At 45.1% G+C, this 23,252-nt stretch overlaps 1 protein-coding gene across 4 annotated transcripts in view; it reads left to right on the forward strand.

Moving 5' to 3' along the window:
- The window catches only part of HTT (huntingtin), a 168,989-nt gene that overhangs the window by 111,315 nt on the left and 34,422 nt on the right, over positions 1 to 23,252 (forward strand). For all 4 annotated transcript variants that reach the window (XR_008524958.2, XM_024245873.3, XM_054554967.2 and 1 more), the window contains 8 exons: positions 920 to 1,042; positions 2,101 to 2,336; positions 3,403 to 3,545; positions 14,208 to 14,415; positions 18,497 to 18,638; positions 21,014 to 21,193; positions 21,325 to 21,501; positions 21,798 to 21,874. Coding sequence is in view for 3 of the 4 variants with exons in the window: in XM_024245873.3 (XP_024101641.3) it covers positions 920 to 1,042; positions 2,101 to 2,336; positions 3,403 to 3,545; positions 14,208 to 14,415; positions 18,497 to 18,638; positions 21,014 to 21,193; positions 21,325 to 21,501; positions 21,798 to 21,874 (1,286 nt within the window). In the remaining variant the exon portion in view is untranslated. The remainder of the gene's footprint in view (positions 1 to 919; positions 1,043 to 2,100; positions 2,337 to 3,402; positions 3,546 to 14,207; positions 14,416 to 18,496; positions 18,639 to 21,013; positions 21,194 to 21,324; positions 21,502 to 21,797; positions 21,875 to 23,252) is intronic.

Below are 23,252 nucleotides of genomic sequence, written 5' to 3' on the forward strand. Positions count from 1 at the left end.
TTGCTTAAGCTCAGGGGTTTGAGACCAGCCTGGGCAACATGGTGAAACCCCGTCTCTACTAGAAATACAAAAACTAGCTGGATGTGGTGATGTGCACCTGTAGTCCTAGCTAACTCAGGAGGCTAAGGTGGGAGGATCACTTGAGCCCATTCGTGCGCCACTGCACTCCTGGGGCACAGAGCAAGACTCTGTTAGAAAGAGAGAAAGAGAGAGAGAGAGGAGAGAGGGAGGGAAGGAGGAAGAGAGGAAGGAAGGAAGGAAGGAAATGGAAGAAACGGAAGGAAGGAAGGGGAGGGAGGAAGGAAAGAAGTTCAGCCAGTCGCCTTGGGAGTTCTCCATTGCACTGGGTTAAGTGAGAAAAGCAGAGACGTTTATGATTTTTCAATACAACTAAAACAAAACCTCTGTGTGTGAGGGGGCAAGGATATGGCTATAGGAACGTGGGGGAGATTAAGAAAGGGATATACACCACCTAGCATTTGTTACAACTGTTGGGGGAGGGATGGAGCGTAGAAAAAGAAAAAAAAGAAAAAGTGTGCACACCATCCCATGTATGTGTATACAAAGGGACACTTGGAAGACTGGTCCTCAAAATGTTGGTAATGATGGTATCAGGGTGCTGCAGTGCTAGTTGATTTTTTTTTTCACACTTTTGTATATTTGAGTCTTTTACAGAAAACATTATTTATGTAATGAAAATCTAAATGAAAAGATTTCTGCTATGGGAAAAATGTAGCTGATACAGTGTTGTTGTAAAAATGTTTGCTTGGTTCACCACTGAACTTAAAATGCTTTTAAATGAGGGAAGGTGACGATGGGATGATTATGATAATTTGCGCTTGAGTTACATAGCTGGTGTATAGGAAGCTGACGTTTCTTTTGGCTTACGTAGAAATGTTTGTGGTGTCTAATTCCACAGATGCACATTGACTCTCATGAAGCCCTTGGAGTGTTAAATACATTATTTGAGATTTTGGCCCCTTCCTCCCTCCGTCCGGTGGACATGCTTTTACGGAGTATGTTCGTCACTCCAAACACAATGGTGAGTCTTTCGCCTGGCTCAGCAGATGAATCTGGAGGCTTGTTCAAGCACGGATTACTGGGACCACCCCCAGAATGTCTGAGTCAGTCAGTTTGGGTGGAGCTTGAGAGTTTGCTTTATTTTTATTTTTTTGGGTGGTGGGGAAACGGAGTCTCTCTCTGTCGCCCGGGCTGGAGTGCAGTGGCGTGATCTCTGCTCACTGCAAGCTCCGCCTCCCAGGTTCACGCCATTCTCCTGCCTCAGCCTCCCAAGTAGCTGGGACTACAGGTGCCCGCCACCACGCCCAGCTAATTTTTTTGTATTTTTAGTAGAGATAGGGTTTCACCGTGTTAGCCAGGATGGTCTCGATCTCCTGACGTCGTGATCCGCCTGCCTCGGCCTCCCAGAAAAAGCTGGGACTACAGGTGCCCGCCACCACACCCGGCTAATTTTTTTGTATTTTTAGTAGAGATAGGGTTTCACCGTGTTAGCCAGGATGGTCTCGATCTCCTGACCTCGTGATCCGCCCGCCTGGGCCTCCCAAAGTGCTGGGATTACAGGCGTGAGCCACCGCACCCGGCCTTTTTATTTTTTTAATTTTTTTTGGAGACGGAGTCTTGCTCTGTCGCCCAGGCTGGAGTACAGTGGTGCGATCTCGGCTCACTGCAACCTCTGCCTCCCGGGTTCAAGCGCTTCTCCTGCCTCAGCCTCCCGAGTAGCTGGGACTACAGGTGCGTGCCACTGTGCCTGGCTAATTTTTTGTATTTTTAGTAGAGACGGGGTTTCACCTTGTTAGCCAGGATGGTTGCGATCTCCTGACCTTGTGATCCACCCGCCTCGGCCTCCCAAAGTGTTGGGATTACAGGTGACTCCCACACCGAGCCAAGAGTTTGCATTTTTAACAAATTCCAAGGTGATACTAATGCCTGCTTTTCTGGGAACACACTTTGGGACTCAGTGATAGATTTATTGGTAGGATAGTAAAATAGGAGTTATTTTCTTTCACAAAATTGGCAATTGAGGGACATTTAATCTTCCTTTTTTCTTTAGCTATGACTTATGTATTTTGTTTATTTTAGGCATCCGTGAGCACTGTTCAACTGTGGATATCGGGAATTCTGGCCATTTTGAGGGTTCTGATTTCCCAGTCAACTGAAGATATTGTTCTTTCTCGTATTCAGGAGCTCTCCTTCTCTCCATATTTAATCTCCTGTCCAGTAATTAATAGGTTAAGAGATGGGGACAGTAATTCAACGCTAGAAGAACACAGTGAAGGGAAACAAATAAAGAATTTGCCAGAAGAAACATTTTCAAGGTATGCTTTCTATCTGAGCCTATAACTAACCCATGCCTTTTGGGAAGTCATGTGATGTTTCGTGATCAGTAAGTCTGGAATAACACCTGGTCTCGCTTCAGTTCTGAGTTGGGTAAAGAAGTCTGTATCGGTGTAATTTTCTAATCCGTTCTGCGTTATCTATGGCTCTTGGTTCATACCTGTCTTGAGGTTCTGTCACGTTCTGTCTCTTGTCCTCAGTAGAGATGCTACAGCAGTGGCTCGCCTCAGGCAGGGCAGGGCAGTGGTGTGGCTGTCGTGGGGGCAGGCAGTGGGGGTGCACTGCCGTCAGGGAAGTTGAAACCCAAGAGAAGCCACTAAAAGTGAGTCTTAGATTCTCACCATGTGCTGGCAGTTTTACACGCTGTTAGTAATAAAATACTTCTCCCCGCAAGGCAGACTGCCTCCAATAAATACCCGTAGTATCGAATCCTGTCTTCCCTCATAAACTGTTTGGAAGCTCCCCGAGGACAGTAATGAGGCACTCGTAAATGCTTGCTGCCTAGATGGGTCCCTCTCCACCTTTGCTGGATTCTGAGCATTCACTGAGTTAGAGCTGCTTCTGCAAATGTGCTGCTTCTGCTAAGTGTCTGTGACTTCATGCAGCTGTCACTTGGTTTGTCATCAGTGGAGATGCCCTGTGTTGTCGATGGAGATAAGACCAGTAAGCCTGCTGGGCACCTTTTTATTTGCAGGTTCAGCAGTCAGCCCATGGCTTTCCATCTGTTGCATTGAAGCAGCTGGCTAAAATTGATGATACATTAAATTCCTGTGACAGATGATCAGCTTGTATTTGTATAACGGTGTACAGTTTACAAAGCTTAAAAAAAATACTACCTGCTCTTTCATCTTCAGCGAGGCAGGTGATACACAGAGAGTCAAAGTGACTGTATCTAAGGCGATGGTGTTATGCATTTTACTTTGACGGTTTAATGTACTTTACCTATATTTTTACTTTATATTTACCACATATATTTTCATATATACTTGGTGTAAGTGCTTTATAGTAGTCACCTAATTCACTGTCATCTTTTTTGTTTCTTGGAAGGTTTCTATTACAACTGGTTGGTATTCTTTTAGAAGACATTGTTACAAAACAGCTGAAGGTGGAAATGAGTGAGCAGCAACATACTTTCTATTGCCAAGAACTAGGCACACTGCTAATGTGTCTGATCCACATCTTCAAGTCTGGTAAGTGAATCACATTAGTCTTCCTGGAGTATCTTGTTCCCCATTCTGCACTATACACTCTCAGAGTGTAGGAGCTGTGCTGCCTGGTAGAAACTCTGCCTTGTCCAGTGTGCCAGTTGAAAATGTTTGTTGCTGTAAGAGTAAACCTGATACCATGTGACCCAGCAGTTCCACTCTTGGGTATATACCCAAAAGAATAGAAAGCAGGGTGGTGAAAAGATATTTGCATGCCAGCGTTCATGGCAGCATTATTCACAATAGCTAAAATGTGGAAGCAACTGAAGTGTCCATCGATGGATGAATGGATAAGCAAAATGTGGTGTATACTTACAGTGGAATATTACTCAGCCTTAAAAAAAGGACATTCTGACACATGCTACAACGTGGGTGACCCTTAAGGACATTATGCTAAATGAAATAAGCCAGTCACAAAAGGACAAATACTATGTGCTTCCACTTATATGCGGGATGTAGAGCAGTTAATTCATAGACACAGAAAGTAGAATGGTGGTCGCCAGGGGCTGCAGGGGACGGGGAGTGGTTTTTACAAGATACAAAGAGTTATTATAGAAATGAATGGTGGTGATGGTTGTATAACATTGTGAATGTATTTAATGCTACTGAACTGTACAGTTAAAAATAGTTAAGAGGAGCCAGGTGTCATGGCTCATGCCTGTAATCCAAGCACTTTGAGAGACCAAGGCAGGAGGATTGCTTGAGCCAAGGAGTTTGAGACCAGCCTCAGCAACATGGTAGGACCCCATCTGTACAAACAAACTAGCTGGGGATAGTGGTGTGCCTGTGGTCCCAGCTACTCAGGAGACTGAGGCTGGAGGATCGCTTGAGCCCAGGAGGTCAAGGCTCTAGTGAGGTGTGTTCATGCCACTGCACTCCAGCCTCGGCTATAGAGTAAGACCCTGCCTCAAAAAAACAAAACAAAACAAAACAAAACAAGACCCAAAAATGGTTAAGATGAGCCAATCGCAGTGGCTTATGCCTGTAATCCCAACACTTTAGGAGGTCAAGGCAAAAGGATCACTTGAGGCCAGGAGCTTGAGACCAGCCTGAGCAACATAGCGAGACCCCGATCTCTACAAAGAAAATAAAAAACTAGCTAGGTATGGTGGGCACATGCCTGTAGTCCCAGCTACTTGGGAGGCTGAGGTGGGAGGATCTCTTGAGCTCAGGAGTTCAAGGCTGCAGGGAGCTATTATTGTACTCCAGCCTGGGCTACAGAATGATACCCTGCCTCTTATTAAAAAAAAAAAAAAAAGTAAACCTTAGAGCTTCCTCCTTCTGTGTTAAAGATTTGGAGGCCAAGATGTTTTTGTTACTTTTACAAATGATCAAGGACAGTGAAGGTTGGGCATGGTAGCTCACACCTGAAATCCCAGCACTTTGGGAGGCCGAGGCGGGATGATCGCTTGAGCTTGAGACCAGCCTGGACAACATAGCAAGATACCCCATCTCCACAAAAATAAAAAAATAAAAAAATTAGCCAGGGGTAGTGGCATGAGCCTGAGCCCAGGAGGTCAAGCTGTAGTGAGCCGTGATCATGCCACTGCACTCCAGCCTGGACAAGATCGAGACCATGTCTCTAGAGAAAGAAAATGACAAGGACAGTGAACCCAAGAAAGTCATAAGACGCCAGCTGTGCAGCAAGCATGGAAAGCAGCCAGTCCAAATTAGGACAGTGTGTTTTCCAAGAAGAACGATCGTTTGTAATGAGAATGCTTTGCTTTAAATAAATGACTAAATAGCTAGAAGACTAGTTCTAGGGGTTAGGCACATCTTTCTTCTCTCAACAAGAAAAAAGAAAGGCAATTCTAATTTCTAGTAACAGCAAACAGCATTAAGTCATGGTCCAAATATGAGGCAAACCAAAATGCGGCTTGATTTTTCAGCAGTTGATCTGTTGGAAGCCCTTGATATTAAAAAGGTTCTCCTTTAAGTGGCTTAGGGGTCACGATCAAAGACCTATAGAAAGAGATGCCATCCTTCTAGGATCCTTGGCTCTCTTGCTCTCTTGGGAACTAGATTCAGATAGTCATAATGTAAATACTGCTTGAGCTTTGTTTCTTTTTTTTTTTTTGAGACAGAGTTTCACTCTTGTTGCCCAGCCTGGAGTGCAATGGTGCGATCTCGGCTCACCGCAACCTCCGCCTCCCAGGTTCAAGCGATTCTCCTGCCTCAGCCTCCCGAGTAGCTGGGATGACGGGCGTGCACCACCACGCCTGGCTAATTTTTTGTATTTTTAGTAGAGACAGGGTTTCTCCATGTTGAGACTGGTCTCGAACTCCTGACCTCAGGTGATCTGCCCGCCTCGGCCTCCCAAAGTGCTGGGATTACAGGCGTGAGCCACCGCACCCGGCCCGAGCTTTCATTTTTGGAATCAATTGTGACTGAAACACTGAAGACTTACTGACTTAATTATGGTTTCAGAACAGAATGAAAATGTCTTCGGTTCTGATGAATATAAAAGGAAAACTAACCAAGTTAATTTGGCAAGAAGATGGTAGAGATAGAGGTGGAGAATGGAAGGGGCACTAAAATCTTCACCTAGCATTGTTGGGGTTATATGATTACATCATCTGAAGTTGACAGACCAAAATATAAGGCTTCAGAGGTCTCCAAATAGAACTAAACATGTAACTCAGATTGTTAGGAGGTAGTATAAATGAGCTAAATCTCATCTTTCTTACGGTAGAGTTAATGGGTAATGTCTGAAGTTGTCTGAAGTCTATAAATCATGACAAATTATGATGTGGTGATTGTATTCAACAGTCTTTCAGTTTCAGGGATAAAACCCCAGTTTAAACTAGAGTAAGAGAAAGAATGTGTTGGTTTGATCTCCTGGAAAGTGCAGGCAAGGGTAGTTGGTAGGACTGCATCTAGTGTTGTAATTCTGTGGTCTGCATTGTATATTTATGCATCTCAGCTCTGCTGCTTTTCATTTATATAATTTTTAAATTTTATTTTAAGATAGGGTCTCACTTTGTCGCCTAGGCTAAAGTGCAATGGCGTGAAGTGCAGTGCGAGGCCCACTCTAGCCTCGAACTCCTGGGCTCTAGAGTTCTTCCTGCCTCAGCCTTCTAAGTAGCTGAGACAATAGGCATGCACCACCATGCGTGGATAGCTTTTAAAATTTTTTTGTAGAAATGGAAGTCTTGCTGTGTTGCCGAGGTGGGTCTTTAACTCTTAGCTTCAGGCAATCCCCCTGCCTCTGCCTCCCAAAATGCTGAGGTTATAGGTGTCAGCCACCGCACCCAGTCTCATCTCTGCTTCCTGTGTTAGTTTTGTTCTCTGGTGGGCTCTTTTCACATGACAGAAGATGACCTCTAGCAGGCTGTGTTCTCAACCCCTCAAGTAGGCATGTGATTGGCCTTGCATGAGTCATATGGGTGACCATAAACCCTTGAATGCTCTGGTCCACCTGGGCCAAATGGGAGACTGGACAGCATTCCATTGATGAGGAGGTGGGGCTGGTCTCCAGGAGTAAGGGAGAGGAGCACATGCAGTAACTGATGGTCTGCTGCAAGGGATAGCAGCACAGCAGTTAGAATTTTGCAGGGAACTACCAGAACTGAAAACAGAAATGGTAACAAGTAGTTGCCTTAAAAAGGGGTGGGGCAGGGTGCTTTTGTGATCGAAGCTCCTTTCTCTTACTGGATTTTTGTACACATTTTGCATACATACCTTAGAGTAAAAGATAGTTAGCATTTTCAGCCTTGGTCCATTTGAGGATAGTCTTGCGTGGCCCACCTCCATGCTAGCAGGCTCTGGGTCTGCCAGGTTCAGTTGAGCATCTTGGCTCTTGCCTGCATGGAACTTACAGTCAGTGCGTCAGTATCACAAGTCTTGGTATTTCCTATGAAGGAGAACAGTAGTGCAGTGACAGACAAAATGGGTGGGCAGCAGAGGCAGGATTTCTGAGGGAGAGAAGTAGCTAGCTTTTTGCAGAGAAGTGTTCCGGCACCCAAGAGAGCAGCTGAGAGTACAGGCAGGCAGGAGGTGGGTGGGGCCCGGCTGCACAGTGCCACAGAGTCCTGGAGAAAGGGGCCTCTTCATGGGCTCTGCATTCAGCCGCTGTCACCTTCCGCACAGGCCGTGGCCAAAATTTAATTTTGATAATGAACTCTAGTTTTTGAGCCTTACTTGCTATTATTGAAAGAATTTTCTTGTTTCTTTTTAAAGATCTTCGGATTATGCTTCACTGACCACTGTAATAAGTTTGAAGTTGAGAAAATATGGCTTGTTAATGAATGATAGGTCAATTTTAGTATGTTGGTCATTTTAATATTTTGCCACCAGTTGGTTTGGATTTGATGCCAGGAGGAGACAGCCTCATTTCTAAGGACTAGTCTTGCCTTTGTGGGATAAGGGTGGTGTGTTCTGTGTCCTTCTACATGTCTGAGCGATCTCTGTGCAGCTCAAATGTGGTCACTGTCTTATTGCGCTGGTTTCCTCTCCTTCCATCTCAAAATTGAGGCAAAATATTTTTACTGTTGAAGTGTTGTCCAATAGGACTTCCAGCAGAGACAGGATGTCTGCACTGTCTAATTTAGTTGCCTTTAGCCACGTGTGGTGTTCCGTACCTGAAATGTGGCTGGTCTGATTGGATAGCTTAATTTATAATTTTATTTAATTTTAATTAACTTAAATTTAAACAGCTCTGTGTGGATAGTGGCTCCCGTATGAGACAGTGCAGGTCTGTTGAGAAGCAGCTTTACTGGAGGGAGTGGAGGGCTTGGAGAGGGCACGTGGGTTTCCTGCTGGTATCTTTTGACCTTATTTAATTGGCCCAGCATTTGCAAGTAAGGTGTGTGTGTGTGTGTATATAAATGTGTGTTTCTGTCTTCTTGTTTCCTTTGACTGCATTTATTTGAAAGACACTAGGTGGCAGAATTACTGTATTTGGTTGGTTTCAAGATAAGAGTTGAAATAATTCATCCTGTGTTTTTATATAAGTAAGGTGTGTTTAGCATGTAAAATTGGTAATGTGTATTCACATACTACTTAAACAAAGGCTATGAATTCCACCCATACGCTGAAAATGAAGAACTTTAAATTTGTCCATTTCAGGTGTGGGTACTTCTTAAATAATACCTGGTTCAGGAACTAGTCAGAATGGCACCCTTGACTTTTCGTTTCCTGCTTTTCCTCTTGTTGGGGGGGTGGGTATTCATCCCAAAGTGGTTTGCCTATTTCACATTCCATCTAGGATAAGCAGAATAGCCAAGAAAGATAGCTGTCCTCCTGTTTACAACATTTGGGGCAACCAGCATCCCTCTCTTTTGGTCCAAGATAGACTGGTTTAGAAACAGATGATGGCACCAGGGGCCCCGGAGGTGGAAACATAAGCTTTGTTTGTTGTCCATGTGGCTGAATTACAGCTGTCTGGCCTTGTAGCCTCAACACGGTCTTCCAGCTTTGCTCACCGTGATTTTCAAGGACAGGTCTTGTGTCCTTCCCTGCCTGCCATCCAGACTATACCCAGTCAGGGTGGCAGGAGCTGCTGCCCCTTCCTCCCTGAGTCCTGGTCGTGGGTGGTGGAGACGTGCCATGACCCTCACGGAGGCATGCTCACCCCTTCCTCTGTGGCAGAGGGGACGGCTGCACAACAGCTCTTCCCTGTCCTTTCCAAAGTGTATGTGGTTCCACTTTATGGGGCAAAGCAGGAATACTGGAAGAGAGAGAAAGTGGTCCTTTCTATAGTAATAAAGTTGACATTGATTCAAGTTCATGCTTGGGGAAAGGACAGGGCTACTAACAATTATAATGCTGGGAGCAATGGAATTTTCTCATGGGTATGTGGTAGGTTTAATTTTAATTATCCCAGTTAATTCTTAGAACAGCTCTGTGAAGTATTTCCCCCTTTGTGCTTAAGTTCTAAAAGATCCTGTCCCAAAACCAAGAATGAAAATCCAAGCATTCTTTCTTGCCCATCGATCTTTCTCTCATCAGGCCACTTCTTGGGTTGATAGTGGTGAGTGTAGCCGCTGGCGCTTGCAGAATACCCACCATGGGCCCCAGTCACTGTGTGGCATGGAGAAGAGATGGTTCTCTCCGTGTCATAGCTGAACAAGCCCAGCCTAGAGAGGTTTCTGCCCTAGGAGCTCTCGATGGTGGAATTGGGATGTGATCCCACATCCTGCCTGTTTTGAAAACAGCATTCTTTATTTCCAATTCCTGCTTCCATTGTTCCTTTTAATATTTCTTTGTTTAGCTCACAAAAACAGGGCTTGTGGAGCTGCTGTGTGCAGCTGTAGCTGTTTCTCTGGGTGCAGCCTGCATCTGCCTTCCTGCCCGCCTCCTTTCCTGCACTGCCATCGTGGTCTCCAGGCACTTGGTCCCTTTCTCTTCCCCCGAGTCCCTTTGGCTCCCCTGTGCCACCCTTGTGATCCACAGCCTCTGCCTCTTTTTGTCTCAGACTGCTGCTCATCACTACCCGGGACCCTAGGAAGGGAGGTTCCGCCAAGAAGCATCTTCTCATCTCAGCCACGTTCTCAATGCCACTGTTGTCTTTGTTAGGTAATGGTAGCTACTGTAACAAATAAACCAACATTTCCATGGCTTCACACCAGAGAAGGTTGTTTCTTGGTTTTATGACAATGTATTGAGGGTGTTCTTGGTTCATGGATGGTTTTCCTCCATGTGGGCATTCGGGGACCCAGGCTCCTTTCCTTCTTTTGGTTCTCTTTTCCGGGCCTTCACATCCTCTGTGTCTGGTTGGGGACAAGGAGAGGGAAGGTAAAGAAGGCTTTATGGCCTTGGATAAGTGACATGCATGCCTTTGCTGGTGTTCTCTGGTGGTGACGGGTCACAGCCCCACCCTGTACAAGGGGACTGAGAGACGTCGTCCTGCTGCTTCCCAGCAGCAGCACTGTGGTCTCTGATGTGTTTTCTGTGAGGATAAAAACAGGCGATTCCAGGATGAGGAAAGCCAGGGAAACCCTTGGAAGGAGGGGACCAGGCGGGTGTCACCATGGGATTAGTGGTGGCTTCAGAATGAGCCGCCACGAGTGCGGTGCCTTCTAAAGCTTTTGCTATTCTGATATGCCCACACCATGCCCAGCAGGTGTCTGCCTTGCTCTCCACAGAGAGAGTGATGAATCCTTCTCATGAGCCTCTGTCCAGTTCTTCCTCCCTCCACCTGGAAGGGGCCCTGGGTTCCTCGTAACATCCCAGTGGAACAGGGGACCTTCTGTCCTGTCCCCAAGTTCATCCTCATCCTCCTGCCGGTTTCCTGGCCCCTCTTATGTCTGCTTCCTCACGCCACATCCTTCTCGATTCTCTGGAATTGAATTTTGCCTTTGATGCTTATTTAAAAATATCCATCGCAGTCCAGGTGTGGTGGCTCACACCTGTAATCCTGTGCACTTTGGGAAGCCAAGGCGGGCAGATTGCTTGAGCCCAGGAGTTTGAGATTAGCCTGAGCAACATGTTGAAATCCTGTTTCTATAGAAAATACAAAAATTAGCTGGGCATGGTGGCGCACACCTATACTCTCAGCTACTCAGGAGCCTGAGACAGGAGGATAGATTGAGCCCCGGAGGCCAAAGCTACAGTGGGCTGTGATCGTGCCACTGTACTCCAGTCTGGGCAACAGAGTGAGACCCTGTCTAAAAAAAAAAAAAAAAAAATCCACTGCATACTTCACCGTAGCGAAACATGTATGTCTTATCTTTCCTTTCCTGCCTGTAGCTGCTCTTTTGCACTTACAGCCGCACTAAGCCAGCCTTAAATTAAAAACAAACCAGCACTTCCTGTGCTCTCCTGCTTCCTTCATGAGGGTCCCTCCCTCTGTGTCCACTCCATTCTCATTGCCCTTGGTGGTTTGTGTCCCTCTTGTTTCTGAAGCCGTGGCAGCCTGCCTCTTGCCCTCTTTACTAAAAAGGCCTTTGCAGAGGCTGCCTGTGTTCTTTCTTTCTAGGTCCCTCTCATCCTGGGCCCTCCAGCTTGATTCAGTGGAGCTGCCCTCTTGTCACTCAGTAGCTTGCAGGGTCTTCTCTGTCCAGCCACTTAATTGATTGTGTTCCTCGAGTTGCTGTCCATGGTCTCTCCTTACTGTTTTCTCTGTGTCTCTGCCTCTCTGCTCAGCCTTGGTAGGTCCATCCCCTTTGTGACCTTGGCTGTTGCCCTCATGGACAACTTTCTCTTGCTGGTCTGTGTAGTCCTGGCATCCAGCTTCTCGACACGGGACCTGTCCTGCCAGTACCTCAGACTTGCGCTTAAAATTGAACTAGCACCACTGTCACTCTCCAGGGCCTCTTCTTGTTAATTAGATCATTAGGGATATTCAGAATCCCAGCATCATTGTCCGTTCCTCCTCCTGCTACACCAGGAACCTTAACCTTACCTTCTCCTCTCCATCTACTGGGAGGTGGCCCTCAGAGTCCGTCTCATCTTCCACCTGAACTTCCCTAATAGGCTCCAGCAGCTGCCGCCCCAGGGGCTGAGTACTTCCTCCATGCCTTGTGCAGTGCTGAGCCCTTTACCTGGGTTCTCCTGTTTGCTCCTTATTGCAGCCCTGCAAACAGATACTGCTCTTAATTCCATCTTACACCTAAGGAAGCTGAGGTCCCAGGTAAGGTGCATCCAAGGTCACCCAGGTAGTAGACAGTAGAGCCACGATCTGAACCAGGCAGTCTGATTCAGAGCCTGTGTTGACACTCAGCCACCTAGAACACAGCTCGGATTGTGGGTTTCTATTACCTGTTCAAAACCCCCATATCCCAGGTCTGTCCCTGCGCGTGCTCTGTGGCCTGGCTGCATCTTCCTTGAAGGCAGCACATGCCTCTTCACTCAGAGGCCATGCAGGAACAGGGCCCCACAGAAGGATGAGCCAGTGCAGAATGGGCTAGAGGGGACGATGCTGGCCAGGAAGCAAGTGTAGAGAAATCCTGGGAAACCTGGAGGAGCCAGAGACAAGGCATTAGAACTCCTCGTCGTGACCTGGTCTGTATTCTCTGAGTGTTAGGACTCCTTGTCGTGACCTGGTCTGTATTCTCTGAGTGTGCTGCTTCTGTTAACTCGCTTCCTTGGTCTCAGGTGGTAGTTTAAGGCATTGTGGAGCCCTAAAAAGCCTATACTCTGTTTTTGCCTGTTTCAGGACCCTTTCACCTTGGGGATGTGTTGAATTTTTTTTTTTTTTTTTTTTTTTTGAGATAAGAGTCTTGCTCCATTGCCCAGGCTGGAGTGCAGTGGCACGATCTTGGCCCACTGCAGCCCCTGCCTCCTGGGTTCAAGCGATTCTTGTGCCTCTGCCTCCCAAGTACCTGGGATTACAGGCACTCACCACCACACCCAGCCAATTTTTGTATTTTTAGTGGAGACAGGGTTTTACCATGTTGGCCAGGCTGGTCTCGAACTCCTGACCTCAAGTGATCTGCCCACCTTGGCCTCCTAAAGTGCTGGGATTATAGGCATGAGCCACCACACCCGGCCTGAAATTTAAATCAGAAATAAAATTTTGACCCCAACAGTGATGCCAGGCAGCCCAGATCTGGGGGAGAGGGCGACCTTGGCCAGCTGGGCCTTTCTCTGTTTCCCAAGTCTTGCTGCCTCTCCCTGCTGTGCTTTGCAGCCTGTGCATGTCTCTGTGCCTTTGACCTTGTTTATCCAAAGGAGAGGATAGAATGAAGTCATGATTCCTGGAGCCCTGAGAAGGATGCTGTGGAGAAACTTGCGGGTAGAATCTAACTGAGTGTGTTGCTGAGGTGCCAGCATTGTGTGTGGGGAGGCTGACCACTTGGCCTGCCTAGGCCCAGGATGCTCCATGGCCGGGCACAGAGGCCACTTGGCTGTCAGGTGTCAGGAGCCTGCAGAGATCACACAGAGCCTGGACTGCAGGGGGGTCCTGCTTTCTCACCTGGCCTCTTACAGCATTTCTGTCCCTCAGTTTTTAGCAAGCCCAGGAGCTGTTCAGTTTGGCAGGTACTGAGTGCTGTTCCTGCCTGTGTAGCTGTGGCTCAGTCCTGTGGGGGCCCCGCTGTGGCCCGAGTGCAGTGATTCGAGGCGCAAAGTGTTCCCTGACTCCTTCTCCAGGAGCTGTGTTCAGACTTTCGCAGCTCCTGGCTTGGAGCTCCTGGAGGGCTTGGCATTGTCAACCAGTGCAGAGGTCGACAGTGAGAGAGGAGGAATGCTAGCTTTCTTGACCAATCCATTAAATAAATGGGATATTGGCCAGGCACGGTGGCTCACACCTTAATCCCAGCACTTTGGGAGGCTGAGGTGGGTGGATCACGAGGTCAGGAGTTCAAGACCAGCTTGGCCAACATGGTGAAACCCCCTCTATACTAAAAATACAAAAATTAGGGGGGGCGTGGTGGCAGGCGCCTGTAATCCTAGCTACTCGGGAGGCTGAGGCAGGAGAATAGCTTGAAACCAGAAGGCAGAGGTTGCAGTGAGCCAAGATTGCGCCACTGCACTCCAACCTGGGCAACAAGAGCGAAACTCTATCTCAAAAAAAAAAAAAAAAAAAAAAAGTAGGATATCTGTTTCTGCTTAGAAAAATCAGAATTTTCTAAATGCCAGGTGTTCTGAATATGTAAGTATGGGAGACGACTCAGCCTGTTTCATTTTTATGTAAAATCTTCGCGTAGCCGTGTGGCACTGGACCGAGATGAAAGCAAAGACATTTCTCCTTAACTTTGTTTCTAGGAATGTTCCGGAGAATCACAGCAGCCGCCACTAGACTGTTCCGCAGTGACGGCTGTGGCGGCAGTTTCTACACCCTGGACAGCTTGAACTTGCGGGCTCGTTCCATGATTACCACCCACCCGGCCCTGGTGCTGCTCTGGTGTCAGATCCTGCTGCTTGTCAACCACACTGACTACCGCTGGTGGGCAGAAGTGCAGCAGACCCCAAAGTAGGTTCATAATGCCCCACAGCCCAGGGCGCCAGCCCAGCACCCTGTCCTGAGACTCCCAGTAACCTGAGGTTTGGCCACCGTTAAAGCGTTTTCATTTTCCATTTTTTGTGAGGGCTTGTGAAATTTCTGCTGCATATTAATATTCCTTTCATGGACAGCATATTGTAGGGACAAACATGCGGTCCAGCTAAAGGCATTCAAAATAGCAGTTGCTTTCTAAATGTGATTTTCTTTGGCAAGTTCTTTGACACCATTCCATCTTGTGGGATATGCTTGTCATGCTGTGTGGCTCCTACTAAGTTCTAGTCCTTAAATTGGTTCCATAGCCAGACATGTTGCAATGTCTTAACTTCATTATAAATTAAATGTGGTTCTGGTTATTCTTAGACAATGAAGTAACGATTTAGCAAATTTCAAAACCTCTTGGAAATGTTACTTTACCATTCAAAAAGACTTACTAAGGTTCTCATTATGGGTGGCCCTCTTTTTGCAAAAGGTTTTCAGCCTTAAGCTCCATTTCTAGGTGCTCCAACACTCCATTTTTTGTATATGGATGGAAATAAAAGCTGTGACCCCTCCCCGCCCCAGCTGAATCCTCAGCACAGTGTTTCTGGAAGGCTCAAGATCTCACGCTGGGGAAAAGAAGTTCTGGAGAGAAAAGAGGGAAAGAGGGCAGGTGCTGCCATGCCTCTGCTCAGTATGGATACTGGGCCATGTGCGGCCAGGGCTCCCAGTAGGGCCAGTTCATGGCACTCAGCTGGAAAGTCCACTGTTGGGAGCCATTCTTAACCATCCACTCTGTGCCGTATGTAGTGGGGTCTGGTCATTCTGTTAGAGGAGACAGACCAGTGACAACATTTGAAAGGCTTGGAGGATGTCTTAGGCCTGTTACGATGACTGAGCACTGTGGGAGCAGGAGACAGAAAGTCAGTGTCTCCTAGTTCTGTGCTGCTTTAACATGCATAGAAATCAGCTGCGGATTCAGCAGATCACTCCTTTTCTGACAGATAGGCCTGCTTATTCTGATATTATATCAGAAAGCTCTGAATCTGGGAATTGTGTCCCCTGACTTGGAATAACAGAAACGCTTAGATGATCAGTGTTTAAAAGAAATAAACCAAAGGTAAATTTAGTTTGGAATTCAGCAAGCATCTTCATTCAGCCCTCTGAGGGCAAACTACAGCTTTTCGTAAACGTAGGTAAATTCTGTGACTGTTTCTTGACCCCCTCTGACCCAGTTTTCCTTTATAACTTTCTGTATTGTTCCTGCTGTTATCCTGAAATAACATGAATAGATTAGGCTGGGCGTGGTGGCTCATGCCTATAATCCCAGCACCTTGGGAGGCCAAAGTGGGCACATCACCTGAGGCCAGGAATTCGAGACCAGCCTGGCCAACATGGTGAAACCCTGTCTCTACTGAAAATAACAAAAATTAGCCGAGCATGGTGACAGGTGCCTGTAGTCCCAGCTACTCAGAAGGCTGAGGCAGGAGAATCACTTGAACGCAGGAGGCAAAGGTTGCAGTGAGCTGCGATCGCGCCACTCCACTCTAGCCTGGGTGACAGAGTGAGACTCCATCTCAAAAAAAAAAAAAAAAAAAAAAAGAAAGAAAAATTAATGGATCGATGGATTTTTAACCTAATAGTTAAATTTTAAAAAATATCGTTCTTTAATGGTAATGTAAAGGTAAACTTAAGAGAAGATAATACGTAACAAGCATTTTAGTATGTGAGTATCTAAGGTGTCCCTGTGGTGGAAGGAAAAAATAAATCCCCATTAGTGTCCAAGATGCCTATAGAGAGCAGAGCTGTTCTGGTTTAAACCCCTGCTCTTAGGACTGTGTTTTTCCAGCCATGGGTGGTGGGGGATGAGTATCTTTTTATTTCCATGAGATGAGAAAAATGAATTACTAGAAGTATGAAACACAAAACACAGCTGCTCTTTTTTTATCCGTAGACTCAGCAGCTATAAAATTGCTCTATCCAGTTGCAGAAGTTCCTGCTGCTTACCCTTGACCCTCTCTCAGTTTGTGTGCATCTCCTCTCAGGCTGGCTCCCAGATGGGAGCTGGCTCCAGGCGACACTGGGTGCTCTGCTCCAGCAGGTCCTTGTGTGGGCCCGGCCCTGGCCTAGCCCCTCTCTTATGGACTCTGTCACCGTAGGTTTATGATTCACTCTCAATCTGTCTTACCTTTTGGTGAACTGTTAAGAGTCCTGCCTATGCTTCGGCACTTGTGGGTGTGTTGTGGTACACATGACGTGTTGGTCACTTCCCAGCTCATCTTGTTCTGAGTCACCCTGGCTTTGGGACATTCATTTGCCACCAGCACCGGGTGGTGTATGGCCTGAGGTTTGGGGGACTTGTGCTGCTACAAATTGGGGCTGAATTTGAGTTGACATTGGACCTTCTTTAAGTCTACTGCTGATATTTGAATTGCAAATGCTGCCTCTTCTCTTTCAGAGGCTCATTACCCTATAGCTGTATTATTGCAGAGTGCACAATTACAGCTTGAGTGTAAGTCACACTGGGCTGGCAGGACGGCCCACTGAGAAGGGGCACGTTTCTTGTTTGTTAGTTTTCACATTGACACATAATTTACAATACAGTAAAATGCACTTTTGTATCAACTGTAGTCAGTAACAGCCCCCCTCCCCCAATCACATCAAGATATAGAGCAGTGCTGTCTCTTCAAACAGTTCCCTTTTCCTCTGCCACGTCTCTCCCCTCCCAGGTCTAACCACCAATCCGTGCTCTGTCCCTCTGTTCAGCCCATTGCAGAAGGCCGTGGGAATAGAATCTATAGGCTAGGTGTGGTGGCTCATGCTTGTAATCCCAGTACTTTGAGAGGCTGAAGTGGGAGGATGACTTGAGGCTGGGAGTTGGAGACTAGCCTGGGCTGCCTAGCAAGACCCCATCTCCAGAAAAAAAAAAAATTTAAAAATTACAAGCACGTCCCTGTAGTTCCAGCTGCTTGGGAGGCTGAGGCGGGAAGATTGCTTGAGCTCAGGAGTTAGAGGTTACAGTGAGCTATGATCGTGCCACTGTGCTCCAGCCTGGGTGACACAGCAAGACCTTGTCTCTGGGAGAAAGAAACGGAACCACGCAGTGTGCAGCCTTTGGAGTCTGGCCCCTTTCGGTGAGCAGGGTCTAAAGTTCTGTCACGTGTTGCACATGCGTCGGTGGCTTGCTCCTTGCGACTGCTGAGCATTGTATGGCCAGGCTCTAGTTTGCTTTCACTTCACCAGTTGGGAAACAGAGAAAAGGCAGTTTTTTTAAAGTTTAAATCTGTAGAATTTTGGTTTTTACCAGTTCTCTTCTAAATCCTGAGGGATTACAGGAAAAGTTGTTGTATTTCAGAATATTTTTAGCTTGATGTGACCTCTGTCCCCGTTAAAGCCCTTTGCCGCAATGGGAAGGACGTCGTCCTCGGTCAGACCCTGAAGGTCAGAGGGGCGGTTTGGGAGTGTGTCAACATTTTAACTGTATGGACTAGAGCCAAGAGTCTCAAGGTTTATAATTCCCACGTATTCAAAAAGAAAAAACAATAAAGTGAGAAGTCAATGTAAAGTGAAATAACCTGTGTTAGTGGGGAAGAAGTGTTTTTAAACAGGATTTCCATAACGTATACCCTGATTATGTTTAGAGTGGTGATGTTTCACTGGGAAACGAACAGTAAAACATGAAAGCAGGGAGGTTTTCATTCTGGCAGTTGGCAACTTTCATGGCAGATGGAGAATTTCAAAAGCAATGGCTCAATTATCAAACATAGCCAGTGTGAGTTCTGAAATAAAGGTGCTGATTGAATGTGCAGCTTTATGGTGGATTTTGCTATTCAGGCAAGCATTTTAATTTTCTGCCTGTTAAATTCTGTTTTCTTTAGTTTTTCATATGTGGTTTATTGTAGCTTAGGAATGGATAACTGAGAATATATATTACACATACAACATTCTGATATGGCAATATTTAAAACAACTTGTCTGTTTTTGAAATAGAATTAAACATAATCATCTTCAGTATTTTGCAAATAAGCTCACTGCCATCCAGAAACATTGTCAATGCATCTGTTGCTCCTTCTAGAAGACACAGTCTGTCCAGCACAAAGTTACTTAGTCCCCAGATGTCTGGAGAAGAGGAGGATTCTGACTTGGCAGCCAAACTTGGAATCTGCAATAGAGAAATAGTACGAAGAGGGGCTCTCATTCTCTTCTGTGATTATGTCGTAAGTTTGAAATGCCTGTAAACGGGGTTGAGGGAGGTGGGGACCAGGAGAACATCCTGTGTAGATGACACTTGCATGGACCCTCTGGAACCCAGACTGCCCGGTGTCCTGCCAAGCTCCATCAAAACTAAATCTGGAATGAATGTTTACTTCTGCTCTGACATATAATTGGAGACCAGGCCTGGCCTTCCAGTCACTGGATTCTAAGCTGGACTGTGAGAGTTTATGCAGCTGACTCATTTATCAAATGCCCAGCTATTGGCTCACGCCTACGTGATGCTGGGTGTATTTGTTAATTTGAGGGAAGCAGTGGAATAATAATAACTAATGATTTAAAAAACAAAGTAAATGAATTGACTGTAGTGGGGTTCTGATTTTAAATTTTTTAAAAAATTAATACCAGGAGCAGTGGCTTATGCCTAAATTCCAGCAACTCGAGAGTCTGAGGTAGGAAAATCACTTGAGCCCAGGAGTTTGAGACAAGCCTGGGCTACGGTGTGAGACCCCCATCTCTAAAAAAATAAAAAATAATAAATTATCCAAGTGTGGTGGCTTGTGCCTGTAATCACAGCTCTTTGAGAAGCTGAGGGCGGAGGATGGCTTGAGCCTGGGAGTTCGAGACCAGCCTGGCAACATAGAGAAACCCTGCCTCTACCAAAAAAAGAAAGAGAGAAAGAAAGAAAAATTAGCCTGGCGTGGTGGTGCGTGCCTGTGGTCCCAGCCACCTGAGAGACTGAGAAGGGAGGATTGCTTGAGCCCAGAAGTTTGAGGCTGCAGTGAGCTGTGACTGTGTCACTGCACTCCAGCCTGGGTGACAAGGCGAGACCCCTGCTCTAAAAAAATTTTTTAAGTTAATTTGTAGAAAAGGTGTTAGATGTTCATTGTCACATTTTATGATGGATTCCTGTTTAAATGCCATTCTCTCTTAAAAAAAAAAAAAAAAAAAACCATAACTTTTGGGAGTTTTTAACCATAAAACTAGCATCACATGTTTACCACGGAGAATTTACAAAAAAAAACAAATAAACGGAGGAAAATAAAACCTCCTGTAATCATACTACTCAGAGATAACTTGCTGTTAGATTTTGGTCTAGATTTAATACTTTTTCTATATTTATATTAAAAATATTTAAAACGTATGCATTTCTTTGTTATAAACATGGTATCTTATAGAAACTACTGTCACATAGCAAAACAGTGTTAAATATTCTGAATCAGAGAAGGAAGCTTACTCTCCAACTGTAAGAGGTGTTATCCTAGAGACTTTCTGGTGATGGCAATTTATTATTAGTCACTTTTTGCTTTACATTCTCTATTGAAGTAGTTTTTCTATTTTGTTCTACTTTTAAGGATAATATAATTGTATAATCCTGTTTTTCACAGAAATGTAAGAAAAAAGATATTAATTTTATAAGTTAATAAAGGTTGAGCATCCCAAATCCAAAAATCTGAAATCCAAAATGCTCCAAATTCTGAAGCTTTTTGAGTGCTGACATTATGTTCAAAGGAAATGTTCATTGGAAGATTTCAGATTTTCGGATTTAGGGAGCTCAACAAATAAATATAATGCACATATTCCAAAACCTGAAAAAAATCCTAAATTCAGAATACTTCTGATCCCAAACATTTCAGATAAGGGTTATTTAACCTGTACTGTACTGTATTCAATCACATTCATGATCCCAAATGAAAAATATTAATCGTTAACCAAATGTCAAGGAATTGATCACATTTTACAGTTTCTGCCTAGGATTATGAATCAAGATGAAAAGGCTCTGCATGTTTAAAAATATATATTTTTTATTTTCTTATAAAGCTTAAATATCTACACTTAAGATTTATTTGATATGTGGGATCCATCCATATTTTGGACTCAACAATTCTATTGAAACTGCGGCAGTGATAGGGCATTCGTTTCTCCCACTGAACTGCCACAAAATTGGGAAAAGGGTAATGGGAGAAGCCCACTGGCTTGGCCAGCCCGAAGCCTGGGAGAGGGCAGGCAGTGCCGTGGATGGGAGCATCCCAGCGCAACGTTGCCCCTGCTACCTGCGGATCTCGCCGAGGCCTGCCTTTGTCCTTTGACCGTTGGCCATTTGTTAGTGTCAATGAGAGCTGGACCGGTGTACCCTACTTCCCCAGGGGGGCCTGACTTCACACAGCCTCTGCCGCAGTGCGTGGTTGGAGGTGACGGCCTTGGTAAATCGAGTTTCCTGCCTCCTCAATTATTTGTGCTCATACACTGTATATTTTTAGTGAGGTTTATATTTGGGATGTGTTTTCTCCTTCTTACCCTTTCTGGCCTTTCTATGGCATTAATACCTGGTCTCTTCTTGTGTACTTGAAAACGAATCTCTCATCATATTTTTCCTTAGTGTCAGAACCTCCATGACTCCGAGCACTTAACGTGGCTCATTGTAAATCACATTCAAGATCTGATCAGCCTTTCCCACGAGCCTCCAGTACAGGACTTCATCAGTGCCGTTCATCGGAACTCTGCTGCCAGCGGCCTGTTCATCCAGGCAATTCAGTCTCGTTGTGAAAACCTTTCAACTGTACGTCTTCATCCTGCCAACTATTGCCAGTTGCAGTTTTCTCTGCCTTAAAAATGGAGTATTGAAATTTTTAACTTTAATTTCTGATTTTTAAAATAGTCATCTTTTGTTCTTTTCCTTCTCGCTGTTAGCCAACTACTCTGAAGAAAACTCTTCAGTGCTTGGAGGGGATCCATCTCAGCCAGTCGGGAGCTGTGCTCACGCTGTATGTGGACAGGCTTCTGTGCACCCCTTTCCGTGTTCTGGCTCGCATGGTGGACATCCTTGCTTGTCGCCGGGTAGAAATGCTTCTGGCTGCAAATTTACAGGTATTGGGAAAAGAAACCCTGATATTGATTTATATTGAAAATGTAGCAGGCCAAGCAAAACAGGTGGCTGGCTTTTTCCTCCGTAAGTATGGTCTTGATATGGTCGCCGATAGAAACATGGAAACATCTGCAAACTTGCCATTCCTCGTGTGTCTGATCTGACTGTTTCTTGTATTTTTTCTTGTCTGCCCTTACTAGGATGAACTGTACACATCAGTTTAACCTTTTTAAATGAGCATGAGGTTATTTTGGGTTGTTAGGTGTTACAAACACACTAATGTGTTTTTGTCTATTAGAGCAGCATGGCCCAGTTGCCAATGGAAGAACTCAACAGAATCCAGGAATACCTTCAGAGCAGCGGGCTCGCTCAGAGGTAATGCTGGAAACACAGGCCATCCTTGTGTTAGGATAACCCGGGATATAAAGGATATAGATTTGTATGGGAATAAATTCACAGGACAGGAAATTGATGTGCCTTGTAGGTGGGTTTACTGCAGAAATGCCATAATAGAACCTTCCCACCTTTAAAACAACCAGATCTCACTTTATAAAGAGTAAAGGACGACCAACAGGATCACGTCTATGACGTGAGTGGAGGCAGTTTGCACTCCTCTTGGGTGTTTGAGAGGTAGTATTTAGAATGCCTGTATTTACTGTCCTGTGATGAGTGGGAAAATAGGTTATCAGCTTTATCTTAGCAAAATCAAAGCATGTCATCTAATTGCTAAACAAGAGTTGGCATATCTGATAGACATTACTCAATCCTTGGCATGCAGGACTTACATCTGCATCCTGTTGCCATTTTATCTCTTCAAAGCATTTAATCACTTAGTTGTGTTTGCAAAGTCTTTGAGAAGCCTTTATCAGAAATCCTTACATCTCCTATATGAGTGTATTTCCATGACTGCAAAATAAGTTAAACTTTTACCTTTTTTCTTCCCTTGCAGGGCGGGGTGGGGGGCGGGGATTGTGTGTGTGAGAGGGAGAGAGACAGCAGAGAAGGAGAATATAATTATCATGCTGTGTGCTTTGAGCTGAAACTGCAAAAGAGAAAAAACACACACAAAAAAATTATTATGCTTTGATTTCAGTCTTTAGAGTACCTTGTTGATGGTGTTTTTAAATGGGATTGGGCACAATTAGGTGGACAGTTTGGGATGATTTTTCAGTCTGTAGGGCCAAGCTGTTTTGTAATTTGCATTATGAAGTTGTCACTCTCATAGCAGATGGTGGGAGATAAACTATTATTACTTTTTGACCCTAGACTTAGTCTTCAGTCCAGATGAGGGAGATTAAAAGATTATAAATATCTTGTGCCAGATGAGGTGATTTTATTTTGAAATGACCATAAATTCCTATCAGTTGTCTTACTGGGATATTTGATAGTGGAGTTTGTGCATTTGAGTCTTAGATGATCTGTTTTGTGTTTATTAAGAAAGCCTTTATTAGCTTTTATGCCGTGTATTGCCTGTTGCAATGTTTGAGTATAAATGAAATTCCTGGAAAATATTAATGGAGTACAAACTGTGATACTTAAAAGTAAACTAGGGCCTGCATTTGTATCATGACCTGTTTGAGTACTGATGAGAAAATAGCTGTGAAGAAAAAGTTTTAAACAAGTTGCATTTTCCTTTAAGAAGCCACTAATAGTGCATCCTTAAGTGTATATTTCTAGAATCCTAGTGTGCAGAGTTTAGACTAAGACTAAAAAAAAAAAAATTGTACTGTAATTTCATTTTTATTTGTATTTT

The sequence above is a fragment of the Pongo abelii genome, chromosome 3 (assembly GCF_028885655.2).
Source record: "Pongo abelii isolate AG06213 chromosome 3, NHGRI_mPonAbe1-v2.0_pri, whole genome shotgun sequence".
Lineage (NCBI taxonomy): Eukaryota > Metazoa > Chordata > Mammalia > Primates > Hominidae > Pongo > Pongo abelii.